Raw genomic sequence first — 23,212 nt, 5'->3', positions numbered from 1 at the left:
AAAATACAGTGTACTCACCCAGGGTGCGAGTCACTTTAAAACTTAAGCGCTATAGAATTATGTCAATACACCGTGAAAAAAAGGCTATTAAGAGCTTTAAAAGGTCACCTTCTCCTGTTTATTGATGCGGCTAAACTGGTTGCCGGTTTTCACAGCTTCCTTTTTACGTGAAGATAGTCAGCACTTGCTTCAGCTTGCTTTATTTATTTTCATCCATCCATGGTCTGGAGATTCTTTGGAATACATACCTCAGAAGAGATTCAGAAGCAAGACTTAAAGGCAGTAACAAAAAGACGTCTCAAATAAAGTTTTTTTTTTTGGTTCAAACCAGACAGTAATTATTAGTAAAATATATTTCTTAATATACAACTGTATCCTTACTCATCTGAACACAAAGACAGATTCTTTAGCTTGTGTTTAGCTACATTAACCTTTCAACAGTAGTTGGTATGTAATTTAGTGTGTGAGACATCTTTTATAGTTAGATAACTGTGAGTGAATTTTCTGTAATGCAATATTGGAGGGCCAGCTGCTTGCGTCTGAAATACTGTTTTATACATCTTTTAACAAAATGCAAAACAGCTTTCTCTCTTTTTTCACTCCATGCTTTTTAATCCTAACCAGAGTTTGTTTTTTTATGGTTTTCTTTTACGATTACTTTCAACCAGTCTGGGTCTATGAATTAAAGCAAAATTCAGAGAAACAATATTGAGCTTTCTTATGAATAAGGACCATGTTCCGAAACAAACCAACCACAAGACAATCTGTTCATTTTTTCCCTTTTACAAAAAAAGAACAAAATTCAGTGGCACATTACGTGCATGAACATAACCTATATTGATGTGGTTGCCTTAAAGAGACCTGTTACTATAGGACATGCCTGGACATGCCCCCATTCCAAATTCTAGAACTCTCCATTAAGTTATTGACCAGTGATAGCATGCATAATACATTTTTTCACGTTGAAGATTTATCCAGCAGTAGGATGGCAATATTAAATGATTTAAGAGATCTAACCAGTCTGCAGTGTCCTCGAAGTAAATCTTTTCTTGACCGCCAAACCCTATTCCCCCTGGGGTCTTTTTACCTGTGTATTTTATAGTCCACATATGTGTGTGTTTCAACAGTAAATTTGAATTATTATGCTTGTTCAGCTGACGTTTTTACAAAAAGCATCTGAATGACTGGTGGGCAACGGTGAATGTTTGCATCCTGCTTACAAATACAAAATAGCTAGGATTATATATATTTGATTGACTCACATATCCAGATGATACCTGGATATGTCGAAGGATATGAATGCAGACGCAGTTTGGCATAATTCAGCTGAGGATATATTTAAAACTGTAGGAGTCTGCCATATGTCCTTGTATAAAATGATTCTTTTTCTCTGTTACGTGATCACACAAATGTTTTTTACTCTCATTGTTTGTGTGCTCACCCTGTTACGAGGAGGCTTTTTTGTGAACCATAATGGCAAACACATTTCAATGAAAAATGTCAGGGACAGAACATTGAACCAAAGCAGCATCCAGCTCCTTTCCTGTTGCAATGTGTGTGTTTGTGCAGGAGAGAGAGCCGTGCCCCAGACACAAATGCCCTGTGGCCCAGACAGTGAGATTTTGAGGAGTATGGAGAACTCCAAACTACCGTTTGGGCAAGAGAGGTCCCATTCCATTCCACTTTCCCTACGAGCTGAACTCCCACTCTGTCACACACTTACCGCTGAAAGCAAAAAAAAGAGAAAAAAACCCTGCACAATGCACAGATCTTTTGTAAGAGGTGCTGTGTCACTTCCTGGCAAGATATGAACTTTGCCCCTTTCAGGTTTCTCCATTTTATGTAAGCCATGCTGTTACCAGAGAGCAGTTTGCAGATTGGGTATCTAGAGATGAGACCATGCACATCTCAAGGGCAAAGAGGAAGGTACTGCTGGGGGTTTTTGACAACTACTTGGGATGAACCCAGCTGTAATTTAACCGCCATTTTGAATATGCAGACAGTCACAACCACGTCAGCTATAAGCAACAGAGAATACATTGCTTCAAAGGCTGTTAAATGGGACATGGCTCGTGTAAAGGGATATTACAACCTTCTGTTGCACTGTGTGTGTTTTTAGTCCGTGGAGTTGGCATCCTCCCGACATTTGCCCCTGGGTTTTCTCAACAGGCTGTCTCTCTCCCTCTCCCTCTGTTTCCCCCTCTCCCTCCTTCTCACTCGCTCGGCTTCTCCTTTCTTGCTGCATAGTGCCATTCTCTGTATTCCCATTTATTTACTTTGCTGATTACCCTATGGAGCCTTCTGCAGTAATAACAAGCTTAGCAAGAAGATACTTCCCCTTGTTGACATGTATTAGGAGAAAAAAATACAGGCAAATTCCCCGGGACAAGTGGTGACATGTCATCATGGAAATTGCTACCATTCATTGCAGAGTTTTGATCGGCTCCGTCGCGGGCCTACAATTGGGTCAGACTGCGTGGTCCCAACAGGGGATGCCTGAATGGTCAATGATGTCACCATGGCTGTGACTCTTTTTTGGCTCAATATTAACAGGTGTTAACAAACAGGACTCAGTTGTGCTCGGCAAGGCGGGGGATGAATGACTGGCTTTGATTTGGTTGTTTAAGCAGCGACTTCCCCGTTATGATTCTTCTCCCAGCGTGACCGTGCAGAGAGGGTGGTCCTCCACCACTTCCGAAATGTAATAAAGGCCAGCACTGGCCACAATTAATCTGCATTAGTGTTCCTCGTCAACAGCGTCATCGCCAGGAGCAGCAAAAACAGTAGTGCAGCAGGCAAATGTCATGGAGGAGGTTATCGTGTGACTGAGTGTGCTATAGTGCGCCAATTTCGGTAATAGCATTACTTTTAGCTTTAACGTGCATCATCTTGCTAAACTTACATATTTCAGTTAAAGTGCTGCTGTAGTTAATGGCCTTGTAGAATCTATAGAGGCTACCAGCAAGGAAAAAGTATACTATTGATCAATAATAATGAGAGTTAACATAGAGATGTATACAGTATTTTTTCATTTGCATGCAGATAACTATGTCAGTACTGAGCCTTGTATTTTCCATCATGTACACATTCCTTAATGGCTATTCCAAGATGACCAAACATTATGTAATGTCTTATAAAACCATTGTTTAGGTTTTTTCCAGATTATGTGGAATATGTGGAAAGTAAATTAAAATCCTGTAAAATGCAAGTTGTTTTTCAGAGTGTACAAAAGCTTTCCTTTTATGTGGAGGCGATCCACTAACTCATTCCAAGAGTGAAGTGCTGTTTCAAATGTGGGGTGTCTAAAGATCACTCAAAGAGATGTCCAAACTATATCTTGGATTAGATAGACTTTGTATTTGGACTCCCTAATTTGACTCTTTAAAATATTGAATTATATGTAATAATTAATCTAGATGACTACTGGATTTTAGAGTGGATTGATTAAGGGATGAGTGAGTCAAGTTGAACTCAACAACTGCCATTTGCACACTGTGCCTAAATGTCTTCATTATAAATATATTTGTATGTTAATGTTTGTATGCGTGTGTGTATGTGTGTGTTTTTGCATGTCCATATATGCACAGACACCCATGCACAGTAACTCCAATAGGTATTGAATATCTTGTGTACAACAATGCATATTGGAGTCCCCATATATTCCTTGAGTGTTACTGTTGTTTGGCCTCTTGGTCTGTCTATTTATAACAATTTCATCTCAATTAAACATTATGAAAATTACCTAACAACCATCAGATGAGACATCAAAAAATGTATTGTGGGAGGAAACTTCGAAAGGACGTGTGACATTGTTTTTGACAAGGGAAGCATTTGAGATTTAACCGTTAGACGGCCATTAACTCTACATGTGTTGATATAAAAATGCACTGTGTGTATGTAATCTATGGTTTATAAAGGACTGTACATAATTGAATTGTAAATGAACTGTAAACAGCAATGTATTTTTTCTTTTGGAAATATTATATAGTAGTATATATTTGAAAACAAAAAAGGTAAGCACACTTTGTACCCCTCTAATATTAACCTTTCTATGTTTTTCTTTTTTGTACAGATGATTTTTATTAAATATTTTATTGATAATAAAAGCACAGTTGCTGTGAGTCTGTTTTCCTAGACATGTATCTGAAAGTGAACCCTTTGTGACTGTCTGCCTCACCCCCAGCTCCTGGAACCATTATAGGGTTGGTGTTTTGTCTCAGTTTTTTGCCAGCAAATATGCAGGAAGTTTGCAGGTGATACAGAATTCCGTACTCCATAAGGAAGACAGAAAAAAAAAACAGGAGGAGGAGTGTGTTTGGAATTATGAGATTCCAATAAGCGCCGGAGTCGAGGGGGAGACATCACGTGCGCTGGTAACGGGTGGGGTTTTGGGGAGGGAGGTGGGGGGTTCAAATCTCTAAGGTGGCTTTAAAAATGTTGACTTATAGCCCAGCAGCAAGAAGGGGCCGGATAGGGTTGATTTGTCTCTGAGAAGGAGGCTGAGGAAGAGCTGACCTGAGGCGGCTCAACTCAACAATACATTATTTATTTGCTCAGCAGACAGACACCCCTCTTATCTGGGAAGGCTTATCCCTGCGTATATCTGACATTTTTGTCCATTTGGACAGCTGTGTTTTTATTGGTGCAATTCAGGTTAGGTACCCAACTACAGCTGACTGAACAGATTTGAACCCCCGGCCTGCTGGTTTAGTCCAGAGCCCTTACAACCACTCCCCCTTAGGTCAGGGCACCAGCAGTATATTTATGCAAATGCTTGGCACATTTTACAAAGATTAAATGCCCATTGATGGTCATTGTTAGAACTCTTCTTCATTTGAAGAACTGGATTTCTTTCTTCCCTCTTTGTGCCTTTGAAATTTCAACAGACTAAATGGTGGCCATATTTTGAGTGGACATCTGCCCTCCTTACGAGGAAAGGAAAACAGAAACCTCACTTCTTCAACCCCTTTTAGGGGAGAATATGTCACTGGATTATCAATTCTGGATCTGAAAAGCATCCTACATCTGGAAAGTGGTATAACTAAAGTATTTTTACCGACATTATAAGTCATAAATGACTCATTCAACAACAAAAGTACAATTTTAAACAAAGAGACAAAACAAAATCTGCCAGTACACTCACACTTTTACATTTACCCAGTGCATTTTCACAAATTTCTACAGAGCCAGTTAAGAGAGAAGGGATGCACTCCAAAAGATCAAAAGATAGACTGAAACATATTTTCTTGTAAAGTATTTTTTGTTTTGAAAAGTATCAATAATTCTCAAGGCGTGTTGGCACCAATGAAAATCCTTGATGCGTTTTTGTTTCTTGTTTCAGACTTGATGTTCGGAATCGGCAAAATCAATTTGCGGAGACCTGAAATGCAACAGGAAGATGTTAATATCACAGTTCGGCAGCATTAATTCTTTATTTCCTTGTACGTATCGCAACCTTCGCCGTTGTTTACAGGAAAGTTTCAAAATAATTATATCTTCCCGGAGAGCGTTTGGAGTCTCTTTTCATTAAGTCACTTCCTTTGCAAAATGGAGTTTGGGGTTGGGAGGAGGGGTCACTCTAGCCTGGAAAATCACCTCAGGATAAAAGTGAAACAATTCAAAGCAGCTTGATCTCAGACTGGTTTTGATATAAATGAACAGGCATGATATAAAATGGCCTCCAACTGAATGGGAAGAGCAGGTGGATGCATTGCTCCTTCATCCTGAGTTTATTTGACCACTGAATGTAGAAACAACTTAAGCGGCAGCAGAAATGCCAGTAAGTTAAAAAGAAACTGCAGTGTAAAGCAAGGCGTCTTTTTAAAACAGAAGAATGGAGCTGAAACTCGCCAGACAGGTGAGAAACCTTTATCACTTAATGTACAGTATAATGAATTTAGATGTGAAAATGTGGTTTGTGACCAAATTAGGAAACCAGCTGTTCATAAGGATTCAAAACTGTCCTTTTTTAAACCAAGGAATCAGTGATACATAACGGTTTTTTATGTAAAAGTCTACAATACTAACGATAGTGTAATATGTAACCCAATAGCGAAACATTCTGCAAAACTGTTCCCTTATATTACATATCAGGAAATGATTTTCTCTCAAAGGTATCAGAGCAGTGAAATCTGTTGGGATCTGTGCCCAGAACAGAGTTCTGGAATTTAATGCTTTGATCCCTACATTAAATGCATAGATGCAAGAAACATTAGACTGATTTAATGAAATATCAGATTAAGGTACACACATACCGTGCAAACTACCTGAAAGTACAAGGCTGGAACAGGCTCTACATTACGTTACTGTTAGGTTAGTTTAGAAGCCAACACTCTGATGCGTGTATGTGTGTGTCTTGAGTGTGCAAGTGTGTGTCTGTGTAAGAAAACCCCTCCTTCTCAGACCCATGCCTAAAAAATGTCAGATTCCGGCTGAGTTTACAAGGGGGAAGCTGGTTTGAGGCGAGCAGTGATACCTGCAGGTGGGTCTCCTGCTGCCAACATGAACAAATAAAAGAGCCTAACTGCTCAATACTATAAACATCTGTTTATCATATAGCAGCTTTGGACGATGTTCCTTTCTCAAGCGGTGCCAGGATCCAGGTTCAGCGAGGCTCTGTAACAGTAGGAAGCGCTGTGCTGGGACCAATATATGACGTAGGAAAAAGGCCCAGTTCCGCACAGTGCGTTTCTCTATGAGTCCAGGTATTAGAGTATTCCACATGAGGAAAGGACATAAAAAGGTGGAAGGCCAAAGAAAGGGTCATCATGGGAAGATCGGCCAATTCATAAAAAGTAAATGTACATGTTTATGATTTCAGTCATATGTAGTTTACCATTGCATGACACCCTCATATTTCTGGCCTTTTCCAATTAAACTGTAACTAAACTTTAGTAGAATTTTGACTGTTTTTTGAATTTTTGTGTTCATATAGTATTGATGTTGAGAGAGAAAGAGACAAACATTTTATATTAGATGTTTTCATTCATATCCAAGTCAGTCTTGAAATGTCTAGCCAACACAGGCAAACACCATGCTCTTAATTTGCCTCCTTCAAATGCTTTGTTTTCCCACTTGCAATAATGTACATTATGTACCCTTCGATGCTTTAATGCTAGCCACAGACCTTCTCATAAGCAGACCCTTACACTAAGCGTATGCGTCTCCAAATTGATTCACCACCCTAACAAATTCAATAAGTAATGGACGATAAGCCACAGAGCTTGACCTCTCGTGGACATGAATCTGTAAAGAAACACAGGAGTAAATCAGTCATAGCATCGTACAGCACTCTCTGACATGCTCTGTTAATGTGTACCTGTAAACCCTGTTAAGTTTCACCATTTGGCGGCATGTTGCCTAACATTCACAGTCACAACAGGACGGATTCACAAACAAGATGTACTGCCACCAGTAAGATGTTACTAATATTGTTGAATCTGGAATGCTGAACTAAGCTGCTGGTGGCGTCAAAGTTCCGAAAAGCCGCCACTACTAGTGGCGCGTGAGCGTAAAGCACTGCAGTCGCCTGTCCACTGTCTCTTTTGTGAATCAGTGGTGATGAGTTGCACGCAGGAGAGGGAGAGAGAGAGAAAGGGTGAGTAATGTTGGAAATAGGCGCCATGCACCATGTGACGCTACAGTACAAATGGATCAGTGTCTGCCGTTGGATCGAGAGAGTTTCCTAACGGATGCCTGTGGTGTTCCGTCCAATCCCTGCGTAATAAGTGTTCCATTTGCCCCGAGATTCCGTGGTGGCGGTGGATGAGGTGGCGCTCAACGTGCGATTCGGTTCCAAGCAGGACTATCCTCGCTCGGGTCCGACGGAAAGCGCGGCCGTGGGGTTGGAGAAGCATCTCGAATCCCCACCCCCGATGTTACCTTCAAAGTGTGCTCTCCATTACAAACGCAGCATTTTCTCCTGCCACGCTGATGCTTTTGTGATTACCACGGAGTGAATGTATCCTATGATTTTACATTGCTTTAACATTTGGAGGTTAAAAAAAAAAAACGAAAAAAAGAGGCTATTACACTGTCAAAACAAAACATAACAAAAGAAAAAAAAAACGGCTTTGTAAAATTCTGATCTGTTGCAGATGATATTGCAGCAGTGACGTGCCAAAATATTTCTGGAACGGCTCGCAGTCACCACAGAGGACTCGCACAACTCCGAGACGTAAAACAGTAAAGCTTGTTTGCTTTGCCACAATGCGATCCACCAGGCTGGGATTACTCCATTTCCTTATATGAAAAAAAATCTCCCCGCCTCATGGTTTAAATCAAGGATAAGCAAATGAAGAAGCTTTGTCATTCTGTTTGATGGGGCCAAGGAGGAGATTAAAGCAGGGCTGGTTTCCACAGCGGGATCTTCTTCCTCAATTCTCTGGGAAAGGAAGGGGCTGGTGCCACTTACTCTCCGTAGCCTGATTGGAAATTTTACCCTAACTCTTCTTCCTATGTGCACGTTCTTTTGAAGACTTCTTGGGATTGGGATGAACAGGGCCCCTGTGTGAGCAGCAGGCCTGGAGGCCTAGAGGGTTTGTACTGGGGGAGTGTGTGTGGGCGAGGGGGGGGGTTTCTTCAGACACATAAGGAGACGACCCCCACATGACCACTCGCAGAACAACACGGTCACTGGCAGCGTGAGAACCGCGGCTGCGGCCCTCTGATGGAGCGAGTCCGCCGCCCTTGAAGGCGGCAGTTTTCACGGGAACTCTCCCCTTTCTCGCCCTCAAACGTTCCGCTTGGGATGCTTTGGTTCCCTGGTGGGGCTTCGGAATCCATATTTTTCACTCAGCCGGGGCGAAAAAAGCAGCAACTCCAGGTGAATTATGATTCCGAAATCTCTCTGAATGGCTAGGGACGCCCAAGGACGTTGGGAGGTTCCATTCGGCCTCCAAGTTTCTGGATGCCGGGCATTGCTTGGGTTTGTGTAAGTTAAAAAAGGGCTCATTTATTCACAAACTGGTCGGTCAAAAACTGTCCTCAGAGAGAAATAGGAGGGCAAAGATGTTGGGTTTAATATTTAATTCAGAAAACTCAACCATGAGACAGATGCAATACATGGTTTACACATAGTCCCATATTTCTGTTTTTTAACCTGGGGCCAGTGGGCCATTTTTTTTTTGAACCAGCTCTCGTCAACCTTCCTTAATTTGCACCCACAGTGGGATTCCCACTGATGGTTCTGCTTGGACTCCATTCTGCCATGACATTCGTTTACTCCTCTCCAGTGTGAATGTTTCAATATTTTCAAACACACCACTTTCCAAAGAATCTTGCAGTTTGTCCAAATTGTGGATTTTGCAGCATGTCAGTTTGACCAGAACTGGGCATACCACACAAAAATAGACATTATTAGATTTCAAGTGTTTCCAGATAAAGAGAGAGAAAATGACTTTAGGGGCTTGGAATTTGTAGCTGGCTATTAAACATTAATTTAGTGTGTGAAACACTACAGAAAAAAATTGAGACCTTCTCTCCAGTGTTTCTCTGGGTGTTCTGACTGCAGGCTACCAACTTATTCAACTATAACTATAAAATTTGTGTGTTGTGGATTCTTATATTCTGATGCTGGACATGGGCAGTGTGGGCAATGGTTCTTTCTTGATCCATGCTTTCAGATGGCTTGGCCTCACGCCTGTAGCTCCGCCCCTTCAGTGGGGCTGGAACCCACTGCCCCCATCTGTGTGCTTTGGCTGCATTTTTGTTTCTATAACTATCAAGTTGTACTTTTATGGAAGAAACTGAGGACCCCCCCCACCCCAACGACCGCCTTGAAAAGCAGGAAGAATGAAGTACCCCAGGATTTTCTGAATTGTAGTTTGACTGATAAGAAAAAGTGGCCATGCCTTTTAAAGGCTCGACTGAAATGCCAAACGAGCTAATTGCCTTGTACAAGGAAATGACGTTAATGGAGTCCATTTACATTTCATTGTCGTACAGAAACACACAGGCACACATACAATAACAGTGGAGACAACAGAAAGTGAGCACTGATTTTATTTTGAAATATCTGTATTGTAACAATGCAAGTCTACCATCTGGAGCAATCCCCTACACAAGGTTTGTTACAGTCCCTGTATTAATATCAAAAGGGACACATAAGTCATTCATAAAACTTTCCTTTGTGATCTGACATTTTACTCTGCTTGCGTAAATCAGGATAACCGATGGGGTGGCAACGCCAGTAGACAGGACCATCTACTAAAGCTGCATTCTTTCCTTAGAGTAAGTTGGTTACAGCCAGTTAGGAACCAGTACAACTGCTAGCTAGTCAGCTAAAAAACAAACAAAAAAAAACCTAGCACCCTGGTATTTGCTAAAAGATAGCTAGCTATGTCTCCGTCTGGTTGGACATGTTCACTGTTTACTCAACAGTGTTTACAGAAAGGCATGTTCTCTTTGGAGTCCGCACCATTTATTTGGCACCAGGCCATGTTACTACCTCCTTCATCTGGTCCACAAACATGCCTTCTTCTACCCATTGTAATAAAACTGTGCCCTGGCCACATCCAGTACTAGGTATCCCACTGTAACCGGAGTGACTGGCTCTCAACAAACTCTCACCTACAGTAGCTCTTATGTTCAAAGCGTGTCTTTAGCTTGGTCATGATTAAGTGCACCTGGATAGGACTGAGCAGAAAAGTGGCGTAACTGCATGTGTCAAAAACATTGCAACAACACTTACAACAGGTTACCCCCTCCATCAGCATCCTCCATCACTGATCACACCAGCCCTGTATGTTGTTGCTGTTCTTTTTTTTTGGTCTGCTGTATTCTGAGGGGTTTTTCTTCCTGCCTTCCACCCATACACACTGGGTTCACACAGAGAACACTGTCCCGCAGGATGACAGTATGGGATATATCAAAGAAACATGTGTAGCTTGGAAGATTCAGATATTGAGGATGTGTCTTTATCCCTCTTGCCCCGTAAGACTCTTTCCACCCACAAACCAGGCCCAATGTCCACAACCACGCCTGTAAAAGCAACTCTCTCACTGGATCAAACCCTTAACCTTCCCATTGGCCATTAGGGTAACATTCTGTGAGACCATGTCATCTCTATATGTGGCCATCTATAGAGATAACAAACAGCAGACCGGTAACAGAACCGTGCTGTTCGGAAGGCATCCAGGAAGGCATGCAGACGATCTAAAGACACTCCAGGAAAGTTTTTACGAGGGCTAGGTCAGCTACCTCTTACATCACCAGTGGCCAGGGCCCAACCCCTAGAAGGGTGTGTGGGGTCAAAGGTCAGAGGTCAGAGGTGGGAGTGTGAGCGTGTGCAGCCAGTGCATGCGGATTCCTCTGTCAGCGCCACAACGTTCCTCTGTGCGTCGACGCACAGATTTCTCTGTGAACTCGGACTTGGTCAAAGCTGAGTGCCTCCATGTTGCTTCCAACAGCAGCAGAGGACACGGCAGAGCTTCACCAGGAGGGCTTAATGCTCCATCTGCCCACTGGTAGTTTTACACATGTCTGTTAATGATTTCCAAACATTTCCTAATCACAGGGAAAGGATTTCAGCTTACTGTGTATGATCTGAATGTTTACTGGACCTGCTTAGTGTTTCAGAGGGGGACAAAATTCTGTGTCTTCGAAATTAACTGTATGTGCTTTTTGAGATCTCTAATTACTGATGCAAACATCGGACCCGCTAAAATATATAATGAGCGAATAACATTTTTTGTACTATTCAAGGATGTTAAAAAAAGAAAATTTTGATGAATTAATTGAGGCAGCTATAGTCAGGTCCCGAAAGGAAAATATGATTGGGATATTCACAATATTAATAATGCATACTTTAAAGCTAAAACTTTTCACCGTATAACAATGCTTAAAATCACACTGAAGTTTGGATCACAATCAAAATTTTGGAATGTCAGTTGTGTTCACAATTAAATTTGTTGCCAACTGCATCAGAAAAATGCATAACTACATCATTCTCCTTTCTCTGTTGCCAGTGTATTATTTCATATTAATGGTAACCATTACAATAGATTATTTAATTTCTTATCTTAGGAGACACTCTTGTACCAAGTGATTACATAGCTAACATTTTTTACATATCAGTTCTTACAGACAGATATTAACTAAAACAATTTAGGCCTGTTTAGGGCCTACAAGAATTCTGGGCTACCTAGGAATCAAATCCTTTACTGAAATGATGTGCGTGTTACACATAGTTAAACTGTCAATGTAAAATTATATGTATGGAAAACCTTTTTGCTGAATGTTTTTTTCTTTCCTCCTGAGAAAGAGAAAGATCGCGCCTCAGACTGAGTAACGGTTTTGTTCCTCCACGCAGCACCAGATGGAGATGCCTTCCATAATCCTCAGCGCAGCGTAGACACCAGCGGAGTCCCATGCTATAACTTCTCCAGGTCGGAGTGGACCCAGTCGACAATCATGGAGGCCATCTCTTCCCCTGCGTCCAGAACAAATGCGTGGCGGATGCCCCTTTTACAGAGCTGGATGTTTCCGTCCGGGAACTCCTTCTTAATGTCATGGTAGTACTGCACTGGGCACCAATGGTCGCAGGCTCCATAGTAAAATATCAGCTGGGGAAGGGAAAAGAGACGCTGTTCAGAAAAAGCAGCGGCATGCGCGTTCCTCTCAACTACAGCCTTAACTGATTACATCGGCATCCCCTTTTCCAACAGCAAGATGATGCTCTGTGTATTTCTGCATGCAATTCTTGAAACTGTAATGTTTCCAGCAATTAAATTCTAAATTAATGTCAAGTTAGGCAATTTAGTTTTAATTAATTTGATGTTGAGTTAATCTGGAGACAAGTTTGCAGAAGAATTTAACCAAGGCTCAATTCAAGGTATTGAACCAAGTTGTGCTGCAATGAAAACCCATATTTTGACTGTGACTATTTGACTATTTGGACTTATATGCATTTACTAGTATTATATTGCATATGATAATTTATTTGCTTGCACCATTATTCACATGGTATTGTTCAACATAATACCAATTCGTCTTGTTTAATATTCACTTTGCTGTAGAGCGCATCTGTGGAGACCCTATCTAGGATCTGAACCAAACCTTCTGGGTCAAGTCAATCTCTAGAACCTTTGCGCCTTATTTTACAGATTTGAAACCATGCCTTTCCATTATACCACACAGTCACTCTGTGTTCTCTCTCCTACAACAATATAATCGACAGAGGGTGGACCTTTTCCAACCTTTTCCACAGAGCCAAGTTATGGAGCAATCAGACAGACCAATTACAGTGCCCCCTAAATCTACTGGGATTTTTTTTTCTCATATGGTGGTCTGGTATGCAGTTGCCGTTCTCAATCACATGAAATGATCACACTGGGTATGCTGGTTTTCATTCCAGCTGAGCTATAATGGGTTGGCTTTAGACTGAGCTGCTAATCGGGCACTGATCTGGGTCTGTTGGTACGTGGCAGGTATCTGCAGTTAGTCCTTTGTGAAAGACAATTTAGAGTATTTTGAAGGCTAGCTGTGTTATAAGAAATACACAAGTAAATGTATTCTTCTAATTTTCTATTAATTTTTTTACCTTTTATAATTTTTTTATAAGTTACTGTAACACATTGGTACTAAAATGTAAATGAGATTAACCGGCAGGTTCAATTAACTTCTTTAGGACTTCAAACAATTAAAGTATTAATCTAATCAATTAAACTGATCAATTAAGACAGCTCCCCCAGATTTAAATGATTTACATTTTATAAATTTTATTTAAATAAAATATAAATTTTAAATTTAAATTTAATTAAATTAATAAATTTAGGTGAATAAAAATGACCTACACAGCTTTACCTGCACATTTTCTAGGAAAACCACACCTCCAACACATTTTCTCCACACAGGGCAAGCAGATAAACATACAAGCAGTATTAAATAAAAATGAGAATTGAAGTAACGGTTTAACTAGACTCAGCTAATTGGCACTCGGACCAAAAACCAGCAGGCACAAACCAGCATGTGCTTCCAAAACCGGGGCCGAGAAACAGACGAGTAGGAGGCGGCTGTCATTTTAATACCGCATTTTACTCTGCTTTCGCTCATAATGCCCAAAGGAAAAGCGATCATATTTTGCTAAAACCATTATATTAGTATGACATGCTGATTTGGCAGGCAGACATGTTGGCCTTTATTAGGAAAAAACAAAAACACAAAAAGTGAAACCATTTCAAGACTCTGCGTCCAAAAAATACTTAATGTAGAGATTATTATCTGCAGCTGATCGCGTCCCTGTTTTATTTGACATTTGATGACTTGGACATCTAAATTAATGTCTTAAAGCAACTCTGCTCTCAATCCTGACACCCATAGAGTCAAACACAAGCCACCTTCACAGTAAGGTTGTGTTTCCTGTCCAAAGCAGAACTGCTGGTCTTTGCCCTCTTAAGCTTGGTGGCTGTGGTCTATTTTGCATATATTCCAGACTCCCGTAGACAGCTGTATACAGTACATGACAAATTTCCATTTATTGATGATAACATTCCTTATAGAGCAGAATATTCCGTATAAACAGCAAACTCTAATGTGGTCTTGGGAGTTAAAATGTGCTCGGAAACGTCAGTCTGTGTGTTTACACCTGAATTAAAATTTAATATAAGTATGTGATTGATGGCTTTGAATGGGCTGGGCAGGCCTGCGGAAATTCGGGCACCGCAAATGAAAACATCCAGGATGTATTTGGTGAAGCCGCCGTGGAAGGAAACGGGCTGGCTGAAGCGGCACGCTGTGGTTCGGTGATACCCTGCCACCAAAGGTCACCTTCAGGTTTCCCAGGAATATTACAGTGAGCCAGTGCAGTACGGGCACTGAGTGGCATTCACACTGAAATCACTCAAAACATTTTCCATCGCATTTTAAGGATAAATGTTTCAAAGATTATTATTATTTCTGCAACAGTCAAATTCCAATGAAACTGGTCTCCTTTGGAGATGGACCTGAGGGGGAAATACCTTTGGAAACACACTTCTTTATTTAAACACAGCTCTTGCATCTGTGCAGACACAAATTGGCCGATGTTCTTGAAGGCAAATACAAGTCATTGGTGACTTCTGATAGTGGGCTTAGCGTACAAGCCAGACATTGATTCATCAACCAGTTAATCAGCAACAGCAGACTGGCACAGCAAAACTTGGCGTAGTAGGTATCACATTATGTTAGTAGGTTAGCAAGGTAATATGGACGTGTTTCACTTTACTAGCTGTACATGAAAAAGAGTGCATCTGGAATTTTTGTTTGTGGATATCTGACTACTTCTCATGAATTTTTCAATGAACTTGAAAGAATGTGGGAATGCAGACGGAGGTATCCCTGCTCACTCAGCCAATGTCAGCAGTGTTAGAAATGACACGTGGCATTACTCCGCTCAGTCCGCAGGTATCCTGGCACCCTGCTCACATATCACGTTCACTTTTATACAGCTGTGGTATGCAAGGTTGAGGGTCAAAGGGTCAGTCGGCAGCATTCCACCAGGGAACTCTTAGTTCGAATGTCTGGTGTCCTAACTACTACTCCAAAGGTCAAAGACATCTTCTGTGCATCACTAACCTCACTGTCTGAGCCAACAAGCACTCCTACAAAGGCATGTACTGTATTCGCAACTGTTCTGGAGGTGAAACCTCTTATTTTTGACAGGTTCACCGACCGTGGCCACACGCTCACTGGCCAGCGTGCAAATGCACAGCACTTTCAATGAAGAGCAGTTATGGCCCGACCCCTCAATTTGCAGCCCAGACCAAGACAAAAAGAGAAACACACTCTGGTGCATCACGGCCACCGCTCGAGGCGGGGGAAGTCCGCTGCTCTCTCTCGGATCGGCAGGGGCAGGACTTCCCGGTGTCATCCTGAAAGTGATGTCTCCTTGGCGGCCGCTTGCACTCAGAGCGCGCGCAGCGCGAGGCGTGCTAACGTGTAAACACGCTGCCTTGCATCACTTGCATCAGCGGCCAGGGGCTGAAACACACCAACCCCAGTCAAAACACTCAAAGCTCAGTATTTTTCACTCCCCTACACAAGTACGCTTGCGATGGATAAGGTCAGGTTAGGTAAGGATAAACATTAAGAGTGGGACGATATCCCCTTTTTAAAAGGTGAGATATTAAGTCCACTAGGCCTTGCCCGTCTGCCCCAGGTGCTCACGGGTTGTGCTTAGCGTCACCCTGGCTGCTCGAGGGGCAACACCCAATGTTTCTCCTCTCCGATCTCTCTGGATGCCCACAAAAGAGGCGGGGGCTGATATTACTGGTGTGCCATGGCCTTAAATGCATTATCAGGAAAAGGGTGAATAAAATAGTGAAAATGAATACATACAGTATGCCCTGTTTTCTCATAAAGCAAGGTGATGTGTCAGTACTGGCTGCACCGCGCAATAGGAGTAACGGAACTGCTCGGTGTCCTTTCATCAACTGTGGTTCAATCCGATGTGAAAATGCAGACATGGCATACTATGGCTATTCTGAAGCTGGGCAGTCAACTGTATGATGTGGAGTAACACTGACCATTTTCATCACACTGTAAAATATCCAGCTTCATGGGAAGAGAAATATTCAGCATGGAAATATTTAGTATATTTTGCAAAGTGCAGAGAGTTTCCCGGGATTCTGGTTCAATTCCCAAATGGTAACCATGCCATCTAAAAATTCCAACCATTTATTTGCATAAAGCAAGTCTCCCCTTCTCTCAGCCTCAGGTGATGTGCTGTAAGCCTTCTGATATAAAATGGCTGCTGTGCATCACCCAGCTGGGTGTTACACATTGATGGTGGTTGAGGTGAGTTACCCCCCCCTCCCCCCCAACCAATCCCCCTCTCCCCCTCCCCCCTCCCCAACCAACCCCCCCGCCCCCCCTTCATTGTAAAACATGTTGAGGGTGGAATGTGATGAGAGAATGGAACAAAGAAATCAAATAAATTTTTATTGCCCCGTACCTGTAACTTATCTCTGTCTGCCCACTTGCTTGCCTGCCTGCCTGCCTGCTTGCCTCTTCTGACCTGCATTTGGGGAGTCCTGGGCCCTGCTGGAGCAGCTCAAAGAGTTTCCTCTGTCCTGGCCTCATATGAACCCCACCTAGGGGCAGTGGTTAATGTGCACCAGACTGCCATTTGGATCCCGCAGGACACCGTCAATCGGGAGCCATAAACCGGCTGGGTGCCCAGGCCCTACGACATGTACTGCACCTCTGAACACAAAGCAAACCTTTTTTACTAGGACTACCATGGCCATCAGCCTCTCTTTTCTATTGTCATGGTGAAGCATCAGAGTGATACATTGAAATGAACACTAGAGCTGGCGCAATTTCAGACACACTCCACACTCTGGAATATAGACAATGATCTGTCTGACTTACTGCTTTTATCATGAAACTTTCTTATGTTTGCATATTCTAATATGTGTGTGTGCGTGTGCACTGTAAATATTTATATATAATATATCTATTATATGACAAGCAAAGCTGCCTAGATATATTTTACATTGGGAACTGGGCACAATTTCATATTCAACATTTAATATGAAAGGTGGATTAGCTAGCTCATTATACTGAGTCAAAGCTCCGCAGTTACCTTATCCAGATTTTGATGGATGGTCGAGTTGTCTCTGTCCAGGACCTGCACCATCTCTTGACTCCCCATGTACATGGCATTAGCTGGAGGAAGCACCCAACAACAGCAGAAACAAGTTCAGTCTTCGGTATGGCACCCACTTCAAAAGAGCTGAAGAAAAGCTGTCTCTTACCAGTGAGCCACATCTGCAGTGCAGTGCAATCATAAAACTAACACAATGGACAATAAAATGATATTGCGGGAGGGGTTAAAACACAGATGAGAAAATAATCTCTTAAAATTAAATGTTTTCCTGTAAAAATTACTATAGTCAACATGGAGGCTGTCTGGCGTTTCAGATGGGAAGACTGTGGGCTCCAGTCCTTGGTCAGGCAATGCTGCAGTTAGCTTGAAATGTTTAAGTCACTGGTCGGGTGTGAAAATGAATAATATTAAACAATCTATCTTTGGATAAACTAATCAAATCATCATAAACATTACAGTCAAATGAATTTCTCTGTGGTGTAAACCACCATATTATTATTTCATGTCTTAATGTGTGAACTGTCAATACCCAACTAGACATATCCCCAGTCAAAATACATTTTATGAAAACAGTTGTAACATTTCCTGAAAATGATAAACGTAAAAAATTTGTTTTCCAAGCCATCCGTGAACTAAGTTATGACTGTGGGCTGGGAACACCGTGCTACACATCTAAATGTGTCCCATGAGTGAGATTTTCCAAAACAGAGCTGTCTCTAAGAGGGGGTAGCAATCGGCTGTTTTTATAACTCTTTATAACATTTAAGCGTCAAATTTTGCATCTTTTCTGCATCGTTTTGTTGTTGTTTTTATTTGTTTACCAAAACACTAGCATTTCATGAGACTTCGTCTTTTGTACAGTCGGTCCGTTTCAGTTCCTTTCCGCTGGCCTCAATGGTTATTTGGGAAGAGCGTGTTCCTTGTGTTGATGAAATTACACACAGACACGAAACAATGCAATGCAATATATATCTCAGTGCTTTTAAGGTTTTTTTTCCAGTTGGCCTGACATACTCAAACTGTCTGTCTGAATTTAATAGAGCACGACACAGAAAACTGCTGGTAGAGCATGAGAACAGATATTCACAAAGTGTTAGAAGGTATGATGGAAAAAAAGGAAAGAGAGGGGGAAAAAACTCCCTGGAGAAGAAAGTAGCCCAACGTCTTTGATCCTATCTTCGATCCTATTTCCTTTTGAGCAGCATGTACTTTTTATTAAAACCATTAGTCCAGGAACGCTTTTTTTGTGAGTCTTTTCCGCTCTGAAATGTACAAATTTGAAAGGCTGTAGAATTTTTTTTTTTTGGTTTGGAGAGAAACACACACACACTCACACACACACACACACACACACACACACACACACACACACACACAAAAACCGAGATTCATGAGCTCATATAAGGAGATTAACATTGTGACCCTGGGAAGTGTTCAGTAAGAATGATCTCCGCCTTGCTCCATGAAGCAAAAATATATGGAAGAGAAAAGTGTTAATATCCTGCCCGAGCCCCGCTACCTCCGCGCTCTTCCGAACGATCACTCACGCCTATCCCCTGGCCGCTGCTTTTGGGATCACTTGCCTCCTCGTATTTCCACCTTGCTGGGTCAGTGACGAGGAAACGCGGGTCCCCGTATGCGTACACGTTGCCTGCGTGCAAATTAATCATAATCTGGGCACTGTGTCACCTTGCATTGCGAACACACACCGTGAGACACTTTGTACCCAATATTGGAACACAAGGCCCTCTTTAAAAAAAAATAGGGAAAAAAAGGCCACAAATGGAAAAAAAAGAAAAAGGGTCAAAATGGACAGGGCCCAGTGAGTAAGAGCGGGTGATGCATCCATATATCAAAGTTTTGTTTTTCTTTTATGTAATTTCCTACTTTTGAGAGGCTGTTTAGTGCAGTTTGTCTATTCGTCAGAAAACCTGATAGTTTGGGTTTCCGTGGGCGTCACACAGAGAGGGCCACGCTTTGCTTCTAATTTACGACAGAAAGGAGCGGCGACAGAGGGGAGAGGGGGGCTCTGAATACGGGCATTGTGTGTGCGATCGGGGGTGATACACGCACTCCCAGAATCAAAAGGAGTTGATTAACAGATGTGCGCCACATATGTTACAAAAATCCAGCCGGTCCCCTTAAATTAAATAAAAAATTGATATTACATTACCACTCTGATTTTTCAGACAAACGCATATCTGTTTATCTTCTGGCTAATGAGTCAGTAATTCAAATTACATCCCAGATGAGTGGCACACAGCTTCCGTGAGCTAGGCTTTCAAAGAGTACGACTTGCGTGGTCATGACTTGAAAGAGGAGGGCAAAAAAAAAGTCAGAGCTTGATTGAATAATATGAAACCTTAATAGCAGTCATTTCAGACTCCACAGCAACCTTGTTTCAATTAACAGCTAGGTCACTCCAAAAAATGAAGCAGTGAACGCCTGATAGAAAAATGTGAACTTTGACAAAAATCCATTGGCTATTTTTGGTCACTCACACAAAGCTGTATTACAGTTTTACATGACTTGTCAAATATTTGCTTCCTGTTAATATCACTATAATGTGACTTGATTCTTCCCCCCAAAAAAATGAATCTCTGGAGGTCTAAAGACAGAAATCTGTAGACAATGATTGCATGCATACATGCAAAAGATGCAGTCTCAAAAGATGCAATTCTGTGTTGGGAGGCTAAGATTTCATCAGAACGAGCCTTAATTTACAACAGCAGTGACCTGATCCTTTACGCGGTACTACTCTGTAACTATTACATGTGACTCAGTCTAACTCAAATAGGAATCCAGGAATCATCACGGAAACCCACGTAATGCTTTTCTGGTTTTTTGAAATTTCTCTCGTTCGCTAACATCAGTAAACTCACAAGAGGCGTTGTTCTGTGCTGTTACGTACTGATCCCACATTCCAGGCTTGCTTTTTTATCTCTGTACGTAAATCTCCTCGCCCATTGGTGCGTAAATTCTGTCGCAAGAACATCCCTTTGCCTCTTAAGGCCTTTAACCCCATGTGAGGCCGAACGCACTCCCCTCTCTTTTGGGTAAACACTTTTTTTTTTATCTTGATCTAACTTTTTGGTCTATTAGCACAACTTTGAATTCACGGATCGAGTTGTAGCCCTATTATATTCCAGGTCGATACACCCATTTGACAATATTAAACTACCAGATTTTTAAGGCAAGTGCAAGACAATAAATCCATTCTGCAGGCCTTGTAAATACATTACACAGACACCAAAATATATTGGCGTCCGCATTCTAATACTCAGAAGCACACACAGTGCGTCTTTCCACCACATTTCCTGAGAACGTCATTGGCTGTCAGTGACTTGCTCTTTCAGCCAAACTTGCTGATGTCATTGGTTGTCCAGCATTCAGTTTTGGCACATACTCTTGGGCTGGTGTGAAGCTGGCATGCAGTGAGTTTAATCATGCTCACAAAGCAGCCAAACATTTCAGACCTCAGCGTGAATGTGTGGGGAGAGGCATGTTAATTTTGGGCAACAAGAACATGTGCACTCCATTCACTCAGCTTTATCATTCAGAAAAAAAAACTGTTGCCATTACATACTATATAAGGCGTTTCTTATAGAAAGCCTTGATCCTGCCATAAACAATGATCAAGAGCATAGCATTATGATGGCATTCTTTGATTTTGCATCAATACTATCATATTGCTATTGCCTTCCAGGAACACATTATGTACTAGCTGGACTTTGTACCATTTTTCAGGTATGCAAGAAAGATGCAAGCTGAATATAATTTTTCTTTTAACGACCTCAGAAGCTGTTTCTCAGCAAATCATTTGCAGCAATGTAGAAATTTGTAGAAGTGTCTACAAAAGAATTTGTAGAAATTTCTACTTCAATAAAGGTAACTGAAGAGGAAAGCCTTAAACTAAAATACATGTGCAAATAATCATTGCCACAATTTGATGAAATTGCTACAGCAACTAAGTTAGGGATATATAATCATATACTCAATACACTCAATGTCTGCCACCATGTATTAATGCAGTCGTCTGAATCATATACCACATGAACTTTTGTACCTATAGATGTTATTTACAATAACACACCAAATCATGTTTCAAACAGATGCTTGCTGTTTGGAGGCTAAGGTTATATGGAGAAACTTGAAGGCCCTCCTCAACGCAAACATGACCCAAACCAGTTCAAAGTGACAGAAGTGTTTGGGTTGGATGTTGTTCGGTTCCAAACAAATGGCCAGTTTGCTGCCGGCTACGAAAAAAGAAAAAGGAATAAAAAAGCTTTCTGCCCTCTTTGACTCAGAACTGAGCAGCGTTTCTCTACCACTGACCCCAGTGACTAACACACAGCTGGAAAACACTGACGCTTATGATCTGAAATATTAGTGACAAAAAGCACACTGTAGTGACCCATCGTGGTGTACGTTTTATCCTCGGTTACCGAGCAACAAAGAAAGGGCCGCTTTACTAACGGGAACCTCAAATGTACCGCAAACCGCGTAGGCCCCTCGGTGACACGCATGTGACCGCGTGTGTGAGTCCTTCTCGCCGACCGTTATTCATTGTTATTGCAGTGCCTCAGCCGCAGTGAGAGAACAGAGTTAAATGAGGCCTTTTTACAGCAGTGGGCTGCACCGCGGAGGGTGGGGAGGCCATGGACGGAGCTCAGACAGTGCTTTAAAAACGCGATGATTCCGAAAAGCATGTATTTTTAGTGATGATGGGAACAATGATTAAACTGAGTTTACCAAAATCGTCCATCACCGCCAAATGGAATATATTAAAAATGTCAAAATAAGCCGTGTTTACATGAAACACATGACCATGGTTGTCTGACTCACCTTTTTTAATAAATGAAATAGTTCCTTTTTGGGCTTTGCTTGATGGCACGCTTAAGAATAAGGGGTTTTTATTTTAAGGGTCTGATGCTCGAGTTACAGAGCACGTGATAATTAATTACTTATTAGTCACAATTTATGTATTTTATATATTTAAACTCATTGTAACCAAGGTAAATGAGTCATTCTTTGGTGACTGTACACCAGCTCAGTCACATCAAGTGAAATAATTATTCATACTCACTGTAGTTAGTAATATTAATGCCCCAACATTAACTAAAAACTACAAATGTAAGAATGTTAAAAATCCAATTTTCTCAAACATTTCAAACAGGTAGGTCATAGATTCATGGCTTCCTGTTTAATGTCTATTTTCTGTACATTAATTACACTTTGCAAAGTAAAACTATATCTACGAATTGTATATCAATCTTATATATAACATGTGTGAGGTGGCAGGGTTTAAACAAAATAAGAATGACTGCATAAACTTTATATTAACAGTTTATAGAGTATGTGCAATGTGGCAGTAGTTATACATAAACATTACTACATTTATTAACTGTATATTAACAACTTATGTAGTATATGTGAGGGGGAAGACATTGCAAACAGTGTAAGCATAGGCCTGTAGATACAAATCCTAAGTGGGACAGTACCCTTGAGAAAAGTCCTTAACCATAACTGTTTCAGTAACTATACAGCTGTGCCAATGGATAATGCATAAAAAAGCAAATGCAAGCTACGCAAGAAGTCTTTTCAGCACATAAATAAAGTAAAATA

At 41.4% G+C, this 23,212-nt stretch overlaps 1 protein-coding gene across 1 annotated transcript in view; it reads right to left on the bottom strand.

Moving 5' to 3' along the window:
• Positions 1-10,001: 10,001 nt before the first annotated feature.
• ldah (lipid droplet associated hydrolase) overlaps positions 10,002-23,212 on the bottom strand; it is an 83,251-nt gene continuing 70,040 nt past the window's right edge. The window contains exons 6-7 of the mRNA XM_036543028.1: positions 17,564-17,646; positions 10,002-12,563 (exon numbers count right to left, since the gene is read on the bottom strand). Of these exons, the coding sequence (XP_036398921.1) occupies positions 12,372-12,563; positions 17,564-17,646 (275 nt within the window). The 3' untranslated portion in view covers positions 10,002-12,371. The remainder of the gene's footprint in view (positions 12,564-17,563; positions 17,647-23,212) is intronic.

Source organism: Megalops cyprinoides, chromosome 12, assembly GCF_013368585.1.
Source record: "Megalops cyprinoides isolate fMegCyp1 chromosome 12, fMegCyp1.pri, whole genome shotgun sequence".
Classification (NCBI taxonomy): Eukaryota; Metazoa; Chordata; class Actinopteri; order Elopiformes; family Megalopidae; genus Megalops; species Megalops cyprinoides.
The sequence above is the reverse complement of the archived record's forward strand: the minus strand, read 5'-3'. Positions and strand labels throughout refer to the sequence as shown.